This window comes from Poecilia mexicana, unplaced genomic scaffold (assembly GCF_051168715.1).
Source record: "Poecilia mexicana isolate PSO_F unplaced genomic scaffold, ASM5116871v1 scaffold_9, whole genome shotgun sequence".
NCBI lineage: Eukaryota > Metazoa > Chordata > Actinopteri > Cyprinodontiformes > Poeciliidae > Poecilia > Poecilia mexicana.
Window position 1 is genome coordinate 20526896 of NW_028263378.1, and position 23105 is coordinate 20550000.

Below are 23105 nucleotides of genomic sequence, written 5' to 3' on the forward strand. Positions count from 1 at the left end.
TTTATTTCTCCTAAACATGCGTTTTTGTCTAGAAAAATAGATATTTTGCTTTTTCTTTTTTTGCTTCTCCCTTTTCTGCTCGCTGTATTTCTGCATATTTTTATAAATTAAAAAAATATGTTTTTGTGTGTGTGGGGGGGTGTTGGTATTAAATATAATCCCACGAATTATAATCATCAGCATGGTTGTGCATTTTCTCTTTACACCTATCTAGAATTTTTGTAAAACCCTCTGAAATATATTTTACAAAGTCCAGTCAAAATGGAAAACATTGCTTTTGGCACCATCTTGCGGTAAAAATAGAGAACTACGTTTAGGCGGCGATAGCGTCATTACGTAAATATTCTGTTGACGTGGCCTGAACAGTGGAAACAGCACCGTACGTAAGAAACCAACTGGCGTTAAGGTGAGACCGAAAATAATCCTGCGGAATTATGGGAATTACCGTGGACCATTAGCTATACTGGTTTCTCTTTTAACAGGTAAAGACAATTGTTGATGAATATCTGTAAACCTAATTCCAAATGCTGTTGAATAGCTACAAAGCTTACTAACATCAACTAAATATTCCTATGTGGACGCGGGGTAGTACTAGCCTAGCTTAGCTTCAACTAACCGACCTCACTTCTCTTTCAAGCCAAAGAGAAAACAATTAATGTACACTGCGTTGTTTTAAAAATTAACCCAGCAGGTAACTCAAATCTTTAGTTTTAACATTATGTTGCGCGTTTTTGTTTCATATCAATGTCTCCTGCTCAGTTAATTGACTCAACTCAGTTTATTGGGATAAAATCGGTCATTGGCTCGTTGAACACGAAGTTAACGTCAACTCTCTCATGTGGCGTTTACACAATAGCTGCGCTTATCACACCCATAAATGTCCGGTGAACTCAATGAATTGTTTTGTGTAAACACATTCGAATTGTTTTTTTTTTCCTCCAGCTTTGTGTGGGCTAACATGCTCCTCTTTTACTTAGCCTTGTAGTTTTTTGTTTTTTTTTTTACTTGAAGTGATTGTGCGTATCAGATTGTGATATCAGGCGCAGTACGTCCAAAAGGACAGGCTCCTGATCTGATAAGATGTCAACCAACCGCCTTGACTGATCAAAGTGTGCGGACTTAAATAGGCAAAGCGTTCTGGTATATCTACTCATCTATTATCTTCGTTGGGCTGTCACAATCAAAAGAATATGGTGAGCGTCTTTACCATCCTCTAATTTTCTATTTTTAGAGAGGAGACTTACCAGTTTGGTCTTGAATTGTCATAAAACTTATACAAACTGGCTTTTAGTGTTGTGGTATATCAGTAAACTGAAATCCATTTAAGAACTCATAAACATAAAAGTAACTTTATTTAGTGCAGTGTTTACATTTAAGATTGCATTTGCAGCTGTTGCCAGGATCATAAGTTTGTGGTCTGCTCCCAATTTCTGGTTTTCGGAAACTTTTACCTGGGAACAGATAGCTTTTTTACCCCCCTATATTCCCTGCCACAAACAGCCATGATTATTTATTTTATGAGGGATGGAATCACATTACAGACCAGCATGACTATTTCAACTTAAAGAGGTTAAGAGACACAATAGCTCTTACCTGTCTGATACCAGACTATCTTATCCGTTTCCTGTGCTCTTTGTGCCCACCCTTTTTGGACACATAATGTAGTTAGGACCGGGTTTTTAATGATCCCTAGACAACACTTCTATCGCCGATAACAGACTTTTGTTTCCATAAATGCATAAATTAATAAATCTGGGTGTCATTTATTCAATATTATGAGCTTACATCAGATTTTTCCATCGTTATGGGTTCTTTTGACTAAAGGACGTTAGGATATTTCTCTGTTATGCTATATAGGTCCTAACTTTCATGTATTGGTAAAAATGTTTTGTAATATCTGTTGAATTGTTTTTGCACAAATGTGCTTGTGCATGCTGTGTGAACAAATAACTTTTTTGTGATTTTAAGATTCTTTTAATCCATCACCTTAACTAAAACAGCGTTAGTGAATCGTCCGGGTATGTATTAACTAAATATATGTAGAAGTAAAGCGTCTGCCCTCTTTTTCTCAGAGTGAGGAAAATGTCCAGTAGAAGTCAACACTATGGGTTCCAGTCAGCCACCATGGTGCAGCCGGCCAACGGCGGCCATGCCTACCTGTTTGGGACCAACAGCTCAGAAAACGACCTGTCAGAGGAGGATGGAGAAAGCTTTGAGCTCCGATCACGGGGTAAGGACAGGCTGCGGAAGAGCACGTCTAAGGAGCGACTGGATGACATCATCTACCTTAGCAGAGACGTCCAGGAGGGCGACACCCTGAACAGCATTGCCCTGCAGTACCACTGCTCAGTATGTCCTGTTTTTTTTTTTTTGTTTTGTTTTTTTTAACCATTTTCAAGCACAGAACTGTCCTCTCCCTCTCGATTTGTAGCAAAATGTGACATTTACTGGATGAGTTCAGACTTAAGATATCTAATTCGCAGAATGTTTTTGAAAGAAATATGGGATTATAGTCTCTCTCTAATCTCAGAGTGAACATACACATTATGTGGTGAAGCTTACTTTTATTTTGTTTTTGAAGAGATGAAGAAGTGTGACGCTCTGGCTTTACACCAGCTGCGGTAGCTTTGCTTTGCATGGCTAAATTTGCATAACTGCAGCTACATGTTTGTATTCAACATCACTCACCTTGTTCCAGTTTAATCGACAGTCTCAAGTAGAAAATGTTTTGTGTAATTCATGGCTGATTTCATCTAAAATGAAACTAGTCACTCACTTAACTGAAAGAAAATTCCACTGTTAAGTAGCTAATAGTAAATTTAAAAAGAACTGAAAGGGGTGTTTTTACTGAGCTCAGTGTTTTCGGCAAATATTAAGCTAATTTTTTTTCCCATTATTCCAAGATAGAAACTACACTATAAACCACACAGAGCCTTGAGTTTCTCGTGCAGCCCCTTATGTATTGTCTTGCGAGCCAAAATGAAAACGATGATGTTCTGGAAATGCGGCACTGCTTGTGTAAAAGCCTGCCTCAGACAGTGCAGTTATGTCCTGGAAGCTTGCAGCCATCCGAGTACAGAAGTATTGGATAATTTTGCAGCATAAGCAAAGCAGCTGTGTGGGCAAGAGCCTGACCAGCATGATGGGGGGGGGAGGAGGAGGGGTAAGGAAAAAGAACCTTGTTTAAATTTTTGCCCTTCGATTTCAATAGATTTAGTCTGTTCTCAAAAAGGAATTATGCTGACATAAGTAGGAAGCTGCTACCAAAGTGTTGGGTAAAGTTTTTGGCATCAAATATATAAAATGTTTTCTCCTGCATATGACTGTTTACATATTTTAAAAAACATTAATGACTCAATGTGGAGTATAAGATGCCATTGTTGTTTTGTAGGTGGCGGACATTAAACGAGCCAACAACCTCCTGACAGAACAGGACTTCTTCGCGCTACGTTCTATAAAAATTCCTGTGAGGCGTTTCAGTGTGCTCACAGAGACTCACAACGCCGGTCCTCCCAAACCCGTCTCGCCCACCGGGGTCAGGCGGGTCGCCCAGGTTTCACCCGCCGCGCCTCTCCCCACAGAGTCCTCCACGGACTCCTGTTCTTCCACAGACAGCGTTGAAGGATTCCTCCTGGAGAAGGACAAGGACATTGAGCAGCTGGTGAAATCCACGGGCCCGTCCCGGAGCAGCCTCAGCGAGGTCGTGTCGTCTTTGACCCTGCAGCAGCCGCTGCTGGGGGAGGCGGAGTACAAACCGGCACAGAGAAAGGACCCGTACTACGGCGCGGACTGGGGCATGAGATGGTGGATGGCCGTGGCCATCATGCTGTTTGTCGGCATCATCACACCCGTGTTTTATCTGCTCTACTATGAGGTTCTAGTGAAAACCGAGGTTAGCCATCACGGCGCGCCTGGCCAGACCAATGGCGACGGGCAACAGGTGACAAGTAAAACTTTGGACATTCTCAGCGAAGATGGAGATCCTGCGGAGGGACATGAACAGGCCGCCCAAGTAAACCCAGAGGGAGGCGGTGCAGACAAGGCCCATGCTGTTGAAAAGTCATTCCCTGAGGAAACATAGCAGAACTTTGATTCCCACACGTCATAAACTAAGTGAATTAATATTTTTCCCCAGTTTCAAAAGGTCTTATATTGATTAAAATAGTTTAGTAAGATTTGCTGGGATGAACTGAAAACAGTAAAGGCTGGTAAACGGGTAGTGTTGCAATAATTTTTGTTTCAGTCTATTCGATTAGATGCTTTTGAAACTAGGAGCATTGAAGGGCTGAAACTAACCTCACATCGGAGTGGTAGGTCAGCTGTTGTACCCAGTATGAATCACATGTTTTTCTTTGTAATTTATACTGGTGCATTTAAGCCAGCTGTAAAGGAATATATATTTTAAAGAAATTAGATGCATTGTTTTCCTTATATTTATTCCATGATAAATCAGTGGCTGTATCTTCAAACGTTGATGTATTGCAACATTTTTTATAATTTTTTTTTTTTTTCCCCAAAACAAAGTTGGAACTAAACCACTTACTGTTTTGCAGAGGTAGACTGCTTCCACTGTGATTATGATTAACTTATTGTGAAAGCAGCTTTAGTTTTACTATCAGTATTGAAATTCCATTTGAAACCTTGATTCTGTTTTTTTTTTTTGCTAGCTATCGAGAACCATCCCATAGTTCCCATTGCAAACTGGAGCTTGTCGGGAACATGTTTTGACTTGTAACCATGTGAAATTTTAGACCTTAGCTTTATAGCCCTTTTATTTCATCACAGTGTTATCTTGATTTTTTTTTTTTTTTTTTTTTGACAAAGCATAATTGGAAAAAAAATGACAGTATGTGCCTTCAATCTGTGGTCCAGCTTGGAACATAAATAAATATATTTTCAATACATTATTTCCTTCTGAAAAATTTCACACACTCTTATTTACAATGTTGTTCAGAGAAAATCTGTAGCACAAAATAAAGTACCGCTCTGTGAAAAGTGTTAACTTAAACGTCTGCGTGGGCGCGCCGTCGCCTCAGTATGTCGCTTCTCCGTCCATGTTGTCGTCGCTGTCGGCAGCAAAATCTTCGCCGTTGTCGAAATAGCTTTCAATGTAGTCGTTGTCCTACACGGAAGCAAGCGCAACGATAAACTTGGTCGTTACATGAAGTAAAATGTTTTTCAAATTGGCTCTTCGTTTACCTCTTCGAGGTCTTCTTCCTCGTATTCTTCCTCCTCTATTTCTTCCTCTTCCTCGTTTTTCGTTTTCTTCTCTGGCTCGTCGTCTGACTTTTCAGCATTGCCATCGTCTTTCTTTTCCAGTTCCTGTCATGTCAACACACCTGACTGAGACTCAAGAATATCTGTCTTTTTTTCAAAGGTAATCTTTTTCACGTTCTTTTACATCGTAGCTGCAAATTTCAATGCCTCACCAGGATTTTCTGTGTTAAATCGACACAATGTGGTGCATAATATAGAAGCTTATATGCGGGTTTTAAAGCAGTTTACAACCTTAATAACTTTAAAGTGTGACATACAAATTTGCTATGATGCCTTTAATCTATATTATAAAAACAGTGAAACATATAAACGGTGAAACTTTCCATTTTTTTTTAGCTTTTTTGTGAACATTGCACAAATTCAGAGCCCACAAAAAAGGTAGACATAAGGAAAAGAAAATAAACTCACATCTAATTTGCTCAAAACATCCGCTGCCTCTTTGCTTGAACCTTTTCCACTCTTCTTATTCTTAGTGACTGAAATAGTGAAATATATAAAAAGACGTCCATGTTTTAGTCGCAAAGTCAAATCTGTTACACGCACGACGGCTTTAACGTACCTTTTCTACGAGGTTTTTTTGTCCGAGGCATCAGTTCTTTTGGAAAAAGGTTCCAGTCTAAGACACCAAGAAAGATAAATACATTTGTTTATTTTTTCATTTCTGGTCATTTTTTGGCATTGTGGTGTTATATACTAACCTGGAGTCCATGTCTCATCATCCATCTGGCTGTGCTTCAGGTATCTCTCCGTGTATTTCTCCACGTCTGTTTTACAAACACAAGAGCAACCTCAATTTGTCTTGAGATAACTGCAAAGTCATACCATAGATCTGAAGTGTTTAACACAATTATCGATCCCAGGCCATTAGGCCTGTAATTTAAAAAGTCGGCAGCATTTCTTACTGTTGCATCTTCAGTTCCTGTTCGCAACGCTTTCACTTGTGGAAAAAGTGAGGCCCTGTGGCTTCATGAGCTCAATTCACCTGATAACACTTAGAAATAAAACACTGAACTACTTGCTCAAAACAGTAGCTGTGAAATGCTTGTAACGATAAACCAAAGAAATCTGATTAAAACTGCAAGCTGAGATGGCAGCCATAACTCAATGCTGCCAGAATTATGCTCTTTCCCTTTTCCTTGATGTGACCCATATTAAATGTCTTGGGCCATAAAAGCTGCATTAGCTTCCCTTCCACCAGTCCAAATTGTTTTCCTACAGAAATTCTCAGAGACGTCAGGTCACTAATGGACCACTCTGCTCCTCACCTGCTCTGCCGGACTGTGCTTTGATATTGTGAGGCAGCCGCTGCATCGCGCCTCTCATTTCCTGCTTCAGGGCCAGCATGTAGTCTTCGTCTTCACCGACTTTCAGTGGAACCGGTTTAAAGTCTGTGTTCTGTAGAATTTGAGATATTTTCTTATGATGAAAACATAACTAGGTACAGACATTTCAGAAAGTATTGCGACATGACTTTGTTGAGATGCGTCACAAAAACGGCAAAAAAGTGAAATGACCTTTTAGCTTTTGAGAGCTTGATTTTCTTTTTATTGATTAGATTTAATTATGCTTAAACGTTTTACAAGGAAGTTGACATTTTCAAGTTTGCAGTTGGAAATATTAGCAAAAAGATCTTCAGGAATCCAAATTCCAAATGGGAAAATCGGGATTCTCACAATCAAACCTAGGCCTTAATATAAAACGGCAAAAGTTTGCATTTCCTGCACAAATGCAGTGTGAATGCTGTAAGCTGAATATTTTTAGTGAAAATTTCAGAAGCATTCGAAGGCAACTGCATAAATGTAAGAAACATCCAGAAGCAGCAGAATAAATCAAAAGCCTTCAAAAACGCGAAGGGAAAAACTGTAGAAGAGTGAAAACTTTCAGTTAATGCAGAAATCACACCCAAAGAGTATTAGAAATTCATGCAGATCACCGTTTACAAAGCTAAACTGTAAGATTGCAGCAGTGTATAAGCTAAAACGAGCTAAAAAGCTAGAGCTAGCTAAAATACTAATGATGGCCTCTAGTTTAGGACTAGCACCTTGATCTACAGTAACATAATCCGTGCAGTGTGGAAAAAAAAAAAACATGTAAAAGATAAAATTAGCTAAAAAGTTACAAAAAGGTTGGAAAGAGGGTTGAATAGAATTTGTCAGAATGTCCAATGATTGATACATGTAAAAACATCTATTTAACTGTCAAATAAGTGAAAAATCAATTCTTTGTAGAGTCTAAAGCCCCAGGTTCATGCATAACAATCAATCTTTTGGGGAAAACATAGGGGCTGATTTAATTCAGTTTAGAAATACAGGCTTGAAAAATACCCAAGCTATGAGCAAAAAACTATATTTAAGCCAAATGCTAATATCCTTCTTTATATGGTTTTAACAGAACTATAAGCTCCATGTAAAATTTCCTTTGACTATCTCCAGTGTTTATAGACTGATGTAAACAGAGGAGTACGTCCCAATCTCTGGAAATACAATTTTGGATGTTTAACAGTGAAATAAAAACTGATAGGTTATTCAGGGCTCCTGGTATGTCTCTGTAAGAGTGTGTGTGTGTTTCTCACTGGATACAGCGGGCTGGGCCCCACCCTGGCCTCTGGCATGCTGCCTCTGCCGATGCCCAGAGCTTCTATGTTGAAGGTAAAGGCACCCACTCCACGACCCTTGCCTGCCATGGCTGCAGGTCTGTCCTGTACCTGCAACACGTCAATAGTCAACTTCCTCGAACACGTGTTCACACAACTCAGAATAATTTCATCATCAATGCAGCATTAGTCAGCACATAACGTAAAACATCAGATGACTTTGAATACTCACTTTGAGAGTATTAGAGAACTCCTTGAATGCAGAATTGCAAACTAGACGTCTGTTCCACGGATATAAAACGGCATTTAGCTGCTACTGAGTCTCCTCCACGTTTTCAGTCTTGGTCTGTCGTCAGCATTTAGCTGTCTGAGTAGTCTCTCGTTCTAGTCAATTAATCTGGTGAAAATAATATGAGAACCACCTCTTACTGAGATTTATATTACTTTAACGTGTACCGGCGTGGCAACGTGTGCACTCTGTGCGAACTACAGACATATTATAAGGCACCGATGTGTCGGTCGTGAACGAGCCGTCTTAGCCTGCCAACTCGTTCAATTGAACGATGGGATCAGACTCCCGTTTTAGAGCGTCTGGACTTTTCCATTTATTTCCTGCCTGTGTACATGTTGCACACTGAATGGGCCTCTAGTTTAAGGTAAGTCAAACCATAATAAGTCCAAATAAATAGAAAGTCTGCAGCTTTTCTGTGTTTTACACATACAGAGTTGGTATTAGACAATGAACTAGGGTTGATCTACAACCAGCAACTTTTCTAGATTTGACTTTAAAGCTCATTCCTGCTGTATTTTTCAATTGGAAATTTGGAAAAAAGCAGATTTTTAAAAAACAAAGGGAATACACTGTGCATCCTATAAAAGCAAAAATTTTCTTTTGAAAACAGTATTAGCCTTATTTTGCAAGTGTATTGTGATCATTTCCCATTAGCTTTCAGGGCAACTAGCAATGTGGGATCTACTTTTGCAATAATAAAACCTATAAGTGATCAGACCAATAGACTATTTGAAAGTATTTTTGAAACTGACATCCATTCATTTCTATTGCTGGCTCTAACAATATAAACTCTGAAGTTTATATGATTGTTTTGTGGGCAAAAACAGAAAACATAAAAATTTGGGATACCTTTACATGTTAGAATTTAGCGAACATCCTAAAGAGCTTTGTGAGCAGGATCTTTAAAAGGTGTCGGAATTTCCATCACTATGACTCCATGTGTAAATGCAGCTTTAACTTGTGTGACTCAATGGAAGGCGGGGTTTAACTACATCCAATGAGTATCCAGAGGAAGTAGAGCGTCATTCGCACATCTGACCAATGAGCATGCGCTTTCTTTCAACGGGTGTGTCTGTAGCAACCATCACATTAGCCTGAATGACAACATATCACCGCCAGCTACGAGGCTGCTAACACCTCCCCTGACGGCACAATACCCGCTGAAGATAACCTGGACTACTGCATGACTGGGGATGTCTGCAGCCGACTGGTACGCCCACAAGTCGCTGGGAGACGGACTCTTCTGGATCCAGGAGCGATTCTACCAGTCGGAGAACCGAGCCAACATCTGGCTTCTCCGCGGCACCCACCAGGACGTGGTCATAGACACGGGTCTGGGCTTGAGGAGCTTACCTGAGTACATCGACGCCAACGGGCTGCTCGGGAAAGACCCGCAGAGGAAGAACCCGCTGCTGGCGATTGCCACCCACGCCCACTTCGACCACTCGGGGGGTCTGCATCAGTTCCAACAGGTGGGCGTCCACAGCGCGGAGGTCGATGCCCTGGCGAACGGGGACAACTTCGAGACGGTTACCTGGCTCAGCGACAGGGAGATAGCCGTGGCTCCCAGTCCGGGATGGAGGGCGAGACACTACAAAGTCAAGGCTGTGCAGCCCACACACATCCTGCAGGAGGGTGGGTAGGAGATGCTAAGCCTCGCGATGGGGGGTGCGGATCTGAGATCAGACACCTGGAATGATGCATGCAGGGAAAAGCATGGGGTTACCGGTATAAATAGCTGAAAAAGGCCTTCCTGAGTCACCGAAAAACTGGCGAAAGTCCAACATTGAATTGTTAAATTTATCCATATGCACACCTGCACTAAACCTATACAGAGTACCTGTATAGTATGTACAGTATATTGCAGTATACTACAGTATACCTGTCTGAGGAAATGGTGGGAAGGAGCATTATTACAAAGCTTTATCACAACCAATGTCTGCATTAAAAACGAGTAAAAATATTATGGTAAACCGTAAAATGTCAATACCATTTTTCAAAATATGCCATCAGTTGGTCTGATTTATGAGCCTCCCAAGCAAACCTACAGAGATCAGTCCTTTTTTTGTTTGTTTGTTTGTTTCTAGCTGCTATCCCTTATCTACATATCTGTTCTATTTATAGCCAGAGTGTTGATCACTTTGATGGCTCTTCCAAGAATGGAAGCAGGGACTGGGCACACTTCCTGAATTCTGCTATTCAGGTTTGCTTTGTCGCAGCATCCACCAGCTTTAATTTACATTTGCACAAAGTAGGTATCCAACATCAGCAATTAGTGAGCAGAATAAATCCGTGTAAGTTTCTGCACAAACAGGCATACTGTTGCAGTATCACTGCCTTTGGAGGTCTTCCCTACAAGTAAATAGTCTCTTGAAGGTTGCTTCAGTTACGTCTCATCACTGCCACTCTTTCAGAGTATAGTTTCTGTACGGCCAGTAAATATTCAAAAATAATCCCTGCTGTGTCAGAGCCTCTTGGTGCAGTGCAGTTGGTATATCTTATTGCGTGGCATGCCAGCCTCACCCTTTGTCAAACTGTGTGAGTCATACCTGGTTTGGATGAAATCGATACCAAACGGAAGGCTTCAGACTCTGCACAAGATAAGAGCTCGAGGGGACATGAGGCTCAGGCAAGTTTTAATTTAATCTGAATATATAAGGCCTTACACAATATGTTCACACCACCTTGAACTCCTTTAACATTTACAACCATTAACCCTCGTGTATTTTAGTGAGAATGCAGTGGTTTAGATCAGCATCCTGCTCAGCATCCTGTTCATTTTGGTCTTTATAATTTTGACCAAAATGAACAGAGACTTTAAAAATTATATTTAAATAGCATGCTTGTATGACTCTCCAATGATTTGTTTCACGTACACTGAAGCCTCATATTAAACAAAACAGGGTTGGGCTGCTTATGTGTGTGTGTGTAAGTGTGCTCAACACTACAAAAGACAATGTTAAAAAGACAGTTGGCCTGCATTTGTATAGTGGTCTATGAAGACGTTCTCCAAAAACCCAACAGAAAATTAACATTGCTTGAAAAAAGAAAACAGATAAGTGGATTTGCCAACATCCTCTTATGTTTTGATTTCTTATGTATTTTTAGTAGCCTGCACAATTCTGTCTTATTCAGTAGAAAAAACTAATTTCATTAGCAATATGCCTTTTGTGGCTCTAGATAGATTTTAATTAGAAAAGAAAGGGGGTGAAAATGGCTCTTTGAATCAGGAATCTTGCATAATCCTGGTTTGGATCAATCCTGTTTGACTAGACAGGTTAAAGTCCAGACCGACTAAATCTAAAAGTAAGCTGGCAAAGTGTTCAGTCTCTAGATGTTGAATTCAAGTGCTTGTTGCTTTTTTATTTTGGATTTTTTTTTTTTATGTGCATGTAAATTTGAAAATCGTGTATCATTTTTATTGTACTTCACAATCACGCGCCACTTTCTGCGAATCCATCACATAAAACTCCGACACGCACTGAAATTTGTGTCTGTAATGTGACAAAGTTCAAGGGGCATCAATACGGTTTGAGTTGTAAGCTGCTCCTACTGTAGAGTTATGCCTGTGCATCAATAACTAGAGCATCTTTCTCTCCTCCTCCTCCTCCTGTCTAGGCGATGTTATTAACCTTGGTGACAGACAGCTGACGGTGCTTCACATGCCGGGTCACTCTCGGGGCAGCATCTGCCTCCACGACCGCGACAATAAGCTGCTGTTCAGCGGAGACGTTGTGTACGACGGCGCCATGATTGACTGGCTGCCCTACAGCCAGGTCAGCGATTACGTCAGCAGCTGCGAGCGTCTCATTGGGCTGGTGGACAGCGAGCAGGTAACACGCCGCGTCTTGTTTTTGCGTTTACATGCCAGCAGATGCACATTTAAAGCTGCTTTGACACCAATTCAAATTGAATTACGCTAGTTAGTTCAGGAAGAAGATGCGTAATCCCTCCTAAAAGTGCTTTTAGTTTCACTCTATAAATTGTTCCCAAAAGCTGAAAAACTGCTACATCCACCAGGTTGACCAAGTCCTCCCAGGACACTACAACACTTTCGGCGCGAAGCGGCTCCATCGACTCTCGTCCGCGTACATCAGCAGAGCCGGAACGTGCCCTGCGAAGTTCTCTACGCTTGTCTGGAGAACGCTGTCCGGTTGGGCTCTGCGGGCGTCCAACCCTCGCTGTGCCTGCTAATGCGAGTGGATGGCGAAGGCTGGGGGGGTGAAGGGGGGAGGAGGGAAGCACAATCGCACACAGAAAGACGCTTCAACGTAGAAGGACCTAAAATGACAAAACGTGTAATTTAACAGAACTCATTTAATTGCCAAACTCTATTTAAAATGTCTCACTTGAGTCAACAGCTTCCTATGAAGTATACAATATAAAGTATTAAAGGTGTTATTCTGTAATGTATTGATCAGTATGTGAATGTTGGTGTTGGTATGATTTTTAGGTGTGTTTTTTTTTTTAATATATATTTTAAGCAAATGTGAACTCATACACAGCACAACGATAGTACAGCTGTGCACTACAAACAGAAAACAGGGAGCTTTGGGTTTTTCTCTGTGACATTTCAGTCAGCATGGCCATAGCTTTCCTCTATGCAGTCTGCAGTGAAGACCCAGCAGTGACTACCTCCTATGTTTGTAATTGTGCTTTGTACTGTTGATTATTAATCTACGGCTTTGCTACGAAATCTCTGACAATAAAGTCTTTGCTCAGCCTGACTATATTAGTGGCCATCTCTGTTGGGATTTGAAGCGTTGGAGTGAAATGAAGCATTGGACCAAACAACTGTTTGATGAAGTACTGAGGGCAACATTTCTGTGAAAAGCTCCCGTAATGAGGATGACGCCGATGACTACGAAGGTTAGATTTGAATTTTAATGCCCACTGCACTGCAAAAATGTCCTTCAGTGTTGACCTTTGCTTTCTGTTTTTTGACACGTTACTACTTCAGTCGTTAGCATATTTTATGATTTCCTGTGATTGATCAAAAGTTAAATTTGTTATTATAGTCCACACCACTACACAGTACATTCTATAACCGCCTTTTGCTTTAACTGCAGCCGTGAATCTTTTGGGCTTTGCTTCTTCCAACTTTGCAGACGTAGAAAATACCAGTACCTTTTTTATTTTTTTCAAAGCCATTGAATCTTAAATTGGCTAGAGAGCATTTGTGAACATAAAAACTTCTACTGATTCCCGAATGAGGTTCATTTTAACACAAGTATGCCTTGACCTATACCACAGTATTGCATGGCTAATGTTGTGTGGAAAGGTCAGACCTACAGTCCATTTTTCATGTTCTAATTTTGTTATTGTAAAACGTCCAGATGCTTTTTGGCTAATTAGATTGATAGATTACACTTCATTTTACACTTTCCCGCTAAGTAATTATGGATGCATGAATAATTGGATGGTTAAACAGATAAATACGGTAGATGGATAGAACGGTGCATGACACTGTTGTTTCTTCAAACATATCCAGACATGGAAAGTATTTAAATCAAGCTTCATATTTTCCAGACTGTGTGGGAACTGTGAGAGGAGAACCGCTGCTCCAAACCTCCAACTCTTTTGCAACCTCCAACATATTTTCAACCAAGATTCCCCCGTTAATTTCCTTCATTTCCTTTTGACCGTCCCTGCCAACGGAAACCATTCCCACAGCAAGATGCTGCTACTACCATGCTTGTGCATTTCTGAATGACAAATACAGATGCGTAAAGCCGGGGTAGTTTTAAAACTATAAACATTTATTTTAATTAACGTTATATTATTTAAATGTGACATTTCTCATTTTGTACTCGACCTTTTACAGATGCTGCATACGCGGGACACACAAAACCTGCAAAAGAGGGAGAGTCTTAACAGTGTTAATCGTTATTAACAAATAAAGATTTGCACATTATCTGTTAAGCTTCTGATCATCACACATCTGTACAGTTGCATTTATAAAATCAGCTATGTAACAAAATGACAGAGAGAGGTTTATCTGTTAAATTACAAAATAATTTACAGTAACAAATGCTTGTTCGACGTATCTCAGTAAATATGAGCCCACAATGATTGACAGACGTGGAGAAAAAAAAACAAAAAAAAACAGGGATTCACCGACAGCCATAAACTCCCATTTGAAATTTGGTTTATTCAAAAAAATGTAAAAGCAAAAAGAAATGGTGAGAACAATTGCAGTTAAGAAAAATATAGGGGTGGAAATGTGACGCGACGTCTGCACTTACAATCCCATACCTGGTATGTAGAAGAAAAAGTTTCCAAAACGGAGCCGACATCTAAAGATTTTCCTGTTTGACATTAATGGAGTCGTGGCTTATTTTGGATGTTCCCCTTAGACTCACAGGCGGAAAACGCCACACTGAAACCAGGCAATACACTGCCAGGGTGCCGGTGCAGCATGACACTGAGTTTGGATTGGGGTTTTCTATTAATGCCTTACTTCGACTACAACCACTTGGTTCTGACGTCAGCCCTCCAGTGATGTGCAGATAAAGGTGAAACCCAAAGCAAAGAGTTAATTTTTTTTTCCAATTCTGAAAATGTCAGTCAGAACCAGTACAGTAAATATAAACACCTGCATTTAACTTCCCCCAAATTCACCGTTAGTATGATCACAGGTAGTTCAATGTCTAACCAATAGAACAAAATGGTGCATAGTTGTTTTAAAAGACTCTTCTGGCGTGTAAATAAGTAAGTACACTGAAGCAGGAGTCACAGAACAGGCAACAAACGTTAACCTCTCATCAACCTAAAAGAGCAGAATCGCTGCGGAGCAAAACTGCACAAACGGGGTATGTTGTTTAAAATCTCACGCCTTGTAGTCCCTGAATAACAAACTGTAGCTCCCACTGTACCTCTAAGGTCATTGCCCTGCTGAAAGGTAAGACAAACCTCCACTCGAGTCTTTTTGCAGCCTGTTGTCCCTGCTAAAGAAAAATCTCCCCACACCCTGATGCTGCCACCACCCGTGTTTTACCATGTGTATCTGTTAATAAAATCATAAATATGTAAATCTTTCCTGTGAAGTGCTCTTTTGCTCCAAGTCACAGACCCCCCCTGCAGCAGAAACACTTCACATTTTATAACATAATAAATTACATTCAGATAAAGTATGACTGGGACAACAAGAGAGATTTTTTACCTTAAAATGATGTTTCAGTGGATGGTAGGATGGAAAAAGGGGGAAAAAAATAACATATTTTCCAGTTTCAAGATCACATTAAGAGTTTGAACAGTGTGCAGCGTATCTAAGCAATTCTTTAGCTTTTTGTTTACTCTCTCCAAAGCAGCAGCATCATCAATGTAATTTCTGAAAGCAAACACATCGTCTCCCATCCTATAAACTGTGGGAACCCAGCAGCTCCTGCAATGATTGTCACCATCTTCTGGGTTAAAACAACAACAAAAAAACTAATTTTCCAGTTTTGACCCACGCAGGTCTTCTCTAAGCCACCATTTCCTGTCAAAGGCAGCGGCACACATCCTTGAGTTTAGTTCACATAATAAGCCTGTTAATGTGTATGTTTAAACAAACAAACAAGCAAAAAAAGGAGTAAGTTCACACATGACTCTGCAGCCAGTTACGCGGATCGAGCCTGGCCCGTAGGTTTCTCAGGCTGCGTCGAGCCGGCGAGGGCCTGGAGAACGGACCGCCCTCCGACGACTCGGGGCTGTGGCTGCCCTCGCTGTTGCTGGAGCTGCTGCTGGAGGTGGAGCTGGAGCAGGACAGCGTGGTCTGCGTGCTGCGCTGCGACAGAGGCGAGCGGGAGGAGGCGGGGTGAGGAGCGAGCAGAGACGAGGAAGGAGGCTGGCAGGAGCACTGGAAGGCCCCTCCGCCGCCGTACCCTCGCCCCCGGAGGGTGCTGAGCTTAGCGTCCAGAGAGAGAGTGCGCGGCCTCAGGCGGGAGGGCGAGGAGGACAAAAGCGAGAAGCTCGACGACGGCTCGGGCCAGCCGTGGCGGTGGGAGCACGGGCTGGTGCTGCAGTGGCTGTCGCTGTCCGACGTCAGGCTCGCGTCAGAGGAGAGCAGACCCGGCTGCGGGCAGCGGTGCGGGCTCACGGGGCTCCGAGAGGGAAGGCGGTGAGGAGAGTGAGGGCTGTGGCCAGACAGGCGAGAGGTACACGGACGGACAGGGAAGCCGGTGCTTTTCGGACTGTTCTCCTCAAACACAGACATCCAGGTGGGAGACGTGCCCAGCTGGCTGCGGAGCTCCAGCTCTTGCATTCTCCGGGCCAGGATGTCGGACACGGTGCTGCTGAGGTCATCGGATGACTCAATAACTGCAGAACAAAAGCAGCAAAATTAACCAAGACGCTGGGAAGTAGATTGGTCAGGTTCTTCAACACAGCAACCGCAAACGTCAAACGTATTTATTGGAATTTTACATGGATGGTTAACACAAAGCAGCACATAACTATGTTGTGGAAGATTGTATTCTGAGATTAAAGTTAAAATGCTGAGTTTAATGAGGTGTGTCCATTCTTCTTTCCAAAACAGTTTAAGCTCAGTCAGATAGGATGGAAAGATACATTTAGATCTGAACTTTGACTGGTCCATTCCAGCATGTGAATGTGCTGTAATCTAATTAATCCTACTCCAGCTGTCTGTATGTTTATGGTTGTATTTAGCTGCATCAATCATATCAGCAACTCTACACACTGTTAATGGGAAGACGCCCTACAGCATGATGCTGTCGCCACCATGTTACACTGAGATGAAATCAGGAAGGTGCCTTTAAGGCGATGTGCAGAGTCTCACCCTGCACTGCAATTATCTGGATGCTGGCTGAACACAAACGTTGAAAAACACAAATTCATAGAAAATATATGTCAGGATACTGGACTGTAGCCCAGGCATCTACAGCTCAATATTCAATTATCCACTTCAAATGCCTTTTTTATATTAATAAACTTTGAAAGTCTTAATAAAACAGATGCACGTACATTTGAATTACATTCAGATCGACTCCATTTAGTAATTGGTGAAATTATAGATTTCCATTTTTAAAAATAAATGTGAAGACATTTTTTTCTTCCATCTTGCAATTTATTTGCAATTCACCAAAAATCCCAGTGAAATACTTTGACATTTTGATTGTTATTTGACACATATTTTGCAAAGTACTGCAGATCAATATATCGTCAACACAATTACCCACTTGAATGGGAATTCCATGACAATTTAAGGTCATTGTTAATTTATGTTACGTAAATTTTAGTCTGAGACTTTTTTTTTTAACTGTTTGGATGAAGAAGTAAAAAAAATTGTGTAAGAAACCCAGTCAAAGTTTCTGTTGTTTTTACAAAACAAAAGCTTTCTTTGGATTTTATTTTAAATTATGCAAAGTCACAAAAAAAAAATCTAATTAGTTTCTTACACTGCATTCAAATCTTTCTATCAGGGTGTATAAAAACACTGCTTTTAAAAATTTTGTTCTGTTTTTGTTTTACATCATCATTGCTTTGAGTGAAGCTGACCCTTATTGGACCCTCACCGGTATTACTCTGGGTCTGATTAGCTAAATGCCACGAGAGACACTGAAGGAAACAAATTACAAATATGTTATGACTCCCTTCAAATTCCAGTTAGTCTCGCTGGCTCCTTATATGAACATTTAGAAAAGTGTTGTAAAAAACTATCTACACATACTAAAAATCTTCTAAAATTGCAATTATTTTTATTTATAAGTCGACAAAAATAAACTCCTTGTTGGAATTCTAGGGTTTAAAATCTTTAGTGCCTGTACAATAATGCTGAGCTTTGTATAAAATCACACATTTTATATTCCCCCCCCCCCATATCCCATCTACTAAGAAACTTAGTAAATAAATAAATCTTAAATAGCAAATAACTCCAAAAAAATGTGACTCAGGTAAACTGGAGAAATAAAATTGTCAAAGTGACCGAATGTGAATCTTTGATGTTCCAAAAGCTTCAGCTTCAGGTAACAGACATCCGATCGGTCAGAGCGCATGTTAACGCCAGATCTGAACGGAGCCTCATCGCATCCTTTTGAAGACGGCAACACAGTTTATGCAAAAACCCTGCAGCTGCTACTTCACCTGTCATTGTAATAGGACGAGAGCAGAGCGCGAATCTCAGCAGACACAGCGTTATCCTGCAGCAGAAGACCCTCACAGGAGGGCGCTGAAAGAGGGGCTGCCAGGAAGGGGTTAAGAAAACCGTGAGCAGGGTTGGTAAGACAGGAAGAGTGGAGAGGACAGGAGGTGAGTAAGAGAGAGAATACAGGGTCAAAGTGTGTGGATGGTTATGGTAAAAAAATATTTAAAGAACGGCCATTTATGTTTAAAGGTCAAGGAAGAAAAGAATGTAGAAAAAAATGTATGAATCAAGGATGATGTTTGAAATTGAAATTTGCAATAGAAGTGGATGAAAAATGGATAGAATATAAAAATATATATATAAATACAGAAGGACAGAACGGTATAAACCAGAGGATGACAGAACGCAGGGAAGAAAGTGAAAGAGGAAACAAAAAGAAGACAGAGTGAGTCAGCACATCAGAGATAAGACCTCCTCGATCTACAGAACAGAGACGTAAAAGCAGAGTTAGAGCTACTGCAGAGGGAAAATCTAATCATGGCAGTGTGTTTCATGCACATCCACCCAGTAATTTAAGAACACACACAGTCACATGCAGTGCAGGCGCAGCGAGCGTTCTCTCTATTCTGTCTTTCTGATATAAATTAAAACAAACTAAACCGGGCCCATTAGGCGACATCTCCAGGGCGGGTAAAGACTTACCCATTTCATGGTAAAGCGAGCCCTGCTTCGGTGTGACCGGAGCTGGCTTCCTTGGAGAGGGAAGTTCAATTTTCATTAAATCGTCGCAGCACTGCTTCCACTGACCTGTTTAGGGAGAAACAAAGACGTTAAAATACTCCTCTCTTACTGCTTCTTTGACTCTCCTCAGGCGGTTCTGTAAAGGTAAAACGTTCTCTTACTCATGTCGTAGAAATGCTGCCAGAAGGCCTCCATCCAGCTGTGCGTGTCCTCCCGGCTCTCCGTGTTCAGGGTGTGCGTGACCTCCTCCCCTCCGTATCGGTTGCTGATGCTGATGTTCTGACCCTTACCGTGGGGGTCCTTCTCTGACGCGCGTATCCTGGTCTCCTGGAACAAAAACGGCACTTGAAAAGGTCTGCCGCAAAGTGCCCGCAGACGGGGAGTTGGACAGCAGCGCTTCTGTTCTGATTAATCCAAATTACTTGTCGCAGCAGCTGTTCATTATAACGGTTGTAAACGTAAGTCCCCCATTGAAATTAAGCCCTCATTAATAAAGATAGCAATTAGTCCCATCAGCAATTATCCAACAAAAAGAGCAAACTCCCAATTCCCACATCCTCCGTCTGTCTGGTCCCCCCAGTTGTGCCCGTGACCACTAGATGGCAGTGTTGTGCCGTTTATCTTTTCACAGCGCTTCGATTCCTTCTCTGCAGGAGAGCCAGAGGTTTGCTCAGACGTGGGCTGACCTTGCTTTGGGGTAGTTGTGTGCTGAGATTCAGACAGAAAAAGGGAAAAAAGCCTGAGATGACTGAGTCGCTGACACTTTGATCTTGGAAGGGTACTGAATCACAAATTGAATCATAAATTACATTTGATGGAGATGGGCATTTCTTTTTCTTCAAGGGATTCCAAAGAGAGAAACGCAATAAACAGATGTAATTAGGGATGTTAAGCCTGCTTAATTAGTAAAGCTCTGTTTTCAGGCACCCTTAAAGGCATTCAGCGTTTCTGAGTGAGGCTCTGTTAAATTAATATGTAGATTAAGTAGGGATACATCTTGTATTCTTGCACAATGATTACTTATTTACACGTGTTGGTGAATATTGTAGCGATTTATAGATTACCACAAGAATAACAAATAGATATTAACTGGGTTGTTTCATTTTTCAGTTTTGCTATCTCAATCTGCTGCTTAACAGACATTGTAGCTTGCCAAGAGAAGTTTTTAAAACAGAATTGCCTTAATAAGAGTGGATCGTTTGTGCTCTTTTGGTTTTCACACCGTGATTCTCTTGTGTTCATTGCAACCAGGGATATTTCAGAATAGCCAAACGTTTATGTCTCGCCATCTCTGGGATTACCTGTTAGCTTCAGGACCAACTAATCAGGATTTTTTTTATTATAAACTATAGTTGATATTTTACAACGTTCTAAATCCTTCTAAGCTCAGTGTCTGAGCTGCTGCAGCTCAGACTCTGAGAAACAGTCAGCGTTGACCGCTTGACAGCTCAGCTGGGGCAGATAAGGGCTTCTTGCTCGAGGGAACACCAGTTACCAAGTAAACAGCTACCTTCTTATTTATATTTAAGTACCAGGCTCTCCCGGTTGGGTTGGGATGTACTTGACAGGAGTCCAAAAACTTTACCGTCAATTCTGCTTGCGCCGTAGGTGTTGTGAAATAATAAAAAAGAATAAAATAAATCCAGCTGTGGGTTCTGTGAGGTTGAATGTTGAACCTGTTATGTTCTCTCTTTTTAGATGTTCGTCACAAGCTCCTAAGCTGCTCATTAGCTCACCTTGTTGATGCCGATGGTCAGAGCAGGCTCGACATTGGCGTCCACATCCTCCTGTCGCTGGTAGCAGGAAAGGCTTGTTGCTTTTAGAACGGCGTAGACTTTTGTCCATGTCTTAGGATCACCTCCACACTGCTGCAAACACGAAGAGGGGCGGCGAGTTGAGCCAGAGACGAAGGGAGAAAAACGAGGGAAAGCAAACAGAACCCGCTAAAGACGAGCTCAAACCAGTGTGCAAACACAAACTGGCCCAACTTGCCTTAACTTTCAACCATCCAGCCATCATCTGCCGGGTCATGCAGTGCGGCTGAGCTGCGAGGCGGCAACACATGCTGCCGTAGAGAGGCAGCCAGTAGGAGCATTCCTCTGGAGGACAAGAGCATAAAGAATCAAAGTTAATCGCAATATTTTTCGACACTGCTTTTCAAGCTTCGCATGCAAACAACTCAAATTATTTGCATGCGCATAAAGAGACGCTCTCCCAAGGCCCCACCCATGCATTAGCGCACAGAGAGAAGCACTTGGGATTAAAAGACAGGCAGCTGCTGAGGCTGCACATGAAATGCAGCTATGAAACTTTACAACGCGCTGAGGGGACCAATGAATAAAATACAAGAGCCAACGTCTGTCTCTGGGTCTGGGCCCTTGTTAGGCTCCATCATTGCAGTTTTACACAGCAGTAACCCCCGCCCCGCCCCTTCCCCCACTTGTTGAACTTTTATTTACGGCGACCTTGTTGATGGCCACATGTCAGAAATCAACGCGGAGAAGCAGGTGGAGGAGGCACGCGGCGGTTTACGGAAAATGACGAGAGCATGAGCAGGAGACGGGAGACGCAGACGAGTGGCAGCAGGACAAAGAGCAGACAGATGGCCGATGTGGCGGCGGGAGGGAGCAGAGAGCCGGCGAGGGCGCAGATTGATGGAGGCTGCCACTCACCGTTGCCTGAAATAGTGAGGTCATGTGTGCGAAAGCTGTCCTGGACGTGAGACAGCGACAGGGTGGTGTGAGCTAAGAGATGGTACTTCGGGCCCCTGTCGACAACCAACAACAGACGGACGAAACAGCATTTTTATATTATGTCGTACGAAACAATGAGAGAAAAACATGCAAGAAGCAAAACCCGAACTCACGGCACAGAGGGAACCGGCAGCAGGAGAGGGGCCGCCCCTCCGTTACTAACGGGACTGCAAGCTCCAGGCTCCATCGCCGCTCTGAGCTTCTTTCCCGCTGATCGGCCCAGAGAGGAGCTCAACTTGCTGGCCAGTTTTCTGGGCGTGCTTCCTGCAGAGTAGTCGTCCTCTGAGCAGCAGCTATACAGCTCAACTCGGAGCTCAAAGCCAGGGCTGGCCTCACTGCTGCACAAGGACACAACCGTATAGTCTGTCACATGTACTGTGTGAAAATGAACACAGTTTCTAGCAATGCAAGTGCAGTGTACAGTGTCTTTCTGAATGCTTCATGTCCCTTAAACTTATTCGCATTTTGACAATTTAACCACAGCATTACCCAATCTAAAGTAGTTTTGTGTAACAGACCAACACAAGACTGCTATATATACAGCAGTCTTGTGTTTTATATATATATATATATATATATATATATATATATATATATATATATATATATATATATATATATATATACACACACATACATATATATAGGGCAATATATTTGCCCTACATATACTTGTGACAAAATATTGTGTTTTTGCACAAATATTGCAAATATTTTGCAACAAAATACTCCTACATACTTTGCAGCAATATTTTTTGCTTCAATCGCAGCTGCAAGTCTTTCAAGATGAATGTCTGTTTTAAGTGCTGCCTGTTCTTTCCAAAATACTGCGTTTCTTGAATTCTACATTTTGCAAAAATGTGTACATGCTGAACGCTCGAGCCACGGACTGATACACTGATAGAGTGTCGTAAACACATAAACACAGAACGGACAGATAGCTTACAAGACGATGGTGTTGTCAAAGCAGATATCTGTGAGCGTCCGGTCCACTATCACCATGTCCGTGTCGAATATCTCTCCTCCGAGCTGCAGCAGGCAGAACACGGCACATCGATGGAGCTCTGTGCGACGGGACAGAGGAGAGGGAGAAATGTGAGAAACCATATTCGCACGTTCACAAAGCTTCAACTCATTTGCATCTTTTCACTCGACTCACTCCAGCTTCAACCTCTCCCTTCACGTTTTCGCGAGAGAAAGAATCGGAGGAAAGCGTTGATGCCGGACGTTTTGCTGTAGACGGGGCACTTAACCTGAACAGGCGAAGCGTGACAGAGAACTCGACGCTGCTGGAGGTCTAACAAACTCCTCTGTTGTTAGTCTCAGTTCAGCAATCGTGCCTGCCAATAGGTAAACCGGACCACT

The 23105-nt window shown here is 41.9% G+C and overlaps 4 protein-coding genes across 5 annotated transcripts in view; 2 read left to right on the forward strand and 2 right to left on the reverse strand.

Moving 5' to 3' along the window:
* The first annotated feature begins 322 nt into the window (after window positions 1–322).
* lysmd3 (LysM, putative peptidoglycan-binding, domain containing 3) lies at window positions 323–4907 on the forward strand. Of its 2 annotated transcripts, none has more exons than XM_014988700.2 (3): window positions 323–406; window positions 2073–2349; window positions 3392–4907. In XM_014988700.2, exons 2-3 carry the CDS (start codon window positions 2083–2085, stop codon window positions 4079–4081), a joined length of 957 nt encoding a protein of 318 aa, XP_014844186.1. In that variant the 5' UTR covers window positions 323–406; window positions 2073–2082; the 3' UTR covers window positions 4082–4907. The 2 variants fall into 2 exon arrangements, with proteins under 2 accessions (XP_014844186.1, XP_014844185.1); XM_014988699.2 differs by having other exon boundaries at window positions 362–482.
* Window positions 4723–8444, reverse strand: polr3g (polymerase (RNA) III (DNA directed) polypeptide G). Its single transcript, XM_014988702.2, has 8 exons — window positions 8103–8444; window positions 7850–7981; window positions 6543–6672; window positions 5976–6041; window positions 5837–5893; window positions 5686–5753; window positions 5200–5322; window positions 4723–5122 (listed from the first exon to the last, which is right to left on the reverse strand). The coding sequence occupies exons 2-8, from the start codon at window positions 7958–7960 to the stop codon at window positions 5033–5035; spliced, it is 645 nt and encodes a 214-aa protein (XP_014844188.1). The 5' UTR covers window positions 7961–7981; window positions 8103–8444; the 3' UTR covers window positions 4723–5032.
* A 791-nt stretch (window positions 8445–9235) lies between these two features.
* mblac2 (metallo-beta-lactamase domain containing 2) lies at window positions 9236–12889 on the forward strand. The gene is made up of 3 exons (XM_014988701.2): window positions 9236–9797; window positions 11781–11995; window positions 12183–12889. The coding sequence occupies exons 1-3, from the start codon at window positions 9356–9358 to the stop codon at window positions 12354–12356; spliced, it is 831 nt and encodes a 276-aa protein (XP_014844187.2). The 5' UTR covers window positions 9236–9355; the 3' UTR covers window positions 12357–12889.
* A 1011-nt stretch (window positions 12890–13900) lies between these two features.
* Window positions 13901–23105, reverse strand: part of rtkna (rhotekin a) — a 65347-nt gene continuing 56142 nt past the window's right edge. The window contains exons 4-11 of the mRNA XM_014988696.2: window positions 22687–22804; window positions 21854–22078; window positions 21660–21754; window positions 20980–21086; window positions 20724–20855; window positions 19149–19314; window positions 18949–19053; window positions 13901–16463 (exon numbers count right to left, since the gene is read on the reverse strand). Of these exons, the coding sequence (XP_014844182.2) occupies window positions 15742–16463; window positions 18949–19053; window positions 19149–19314; window positions 20724–20855; window positions 20980–21086; window positions 21660–21754; window positions 21854–22078; window positions 22687–22804 (1670 nt within the window). The 3' untranslated portion in view covers window positions 13901–15741. The remainder of the gene's footprint in view (window positions 16464–18948; window positions 19054–19148; window positions 19315–20723; window positions 20856–20979; window positions 21087–21659; window positions 21755–21853; window positions 22079–22686; window positions 22805–23105) is intronic.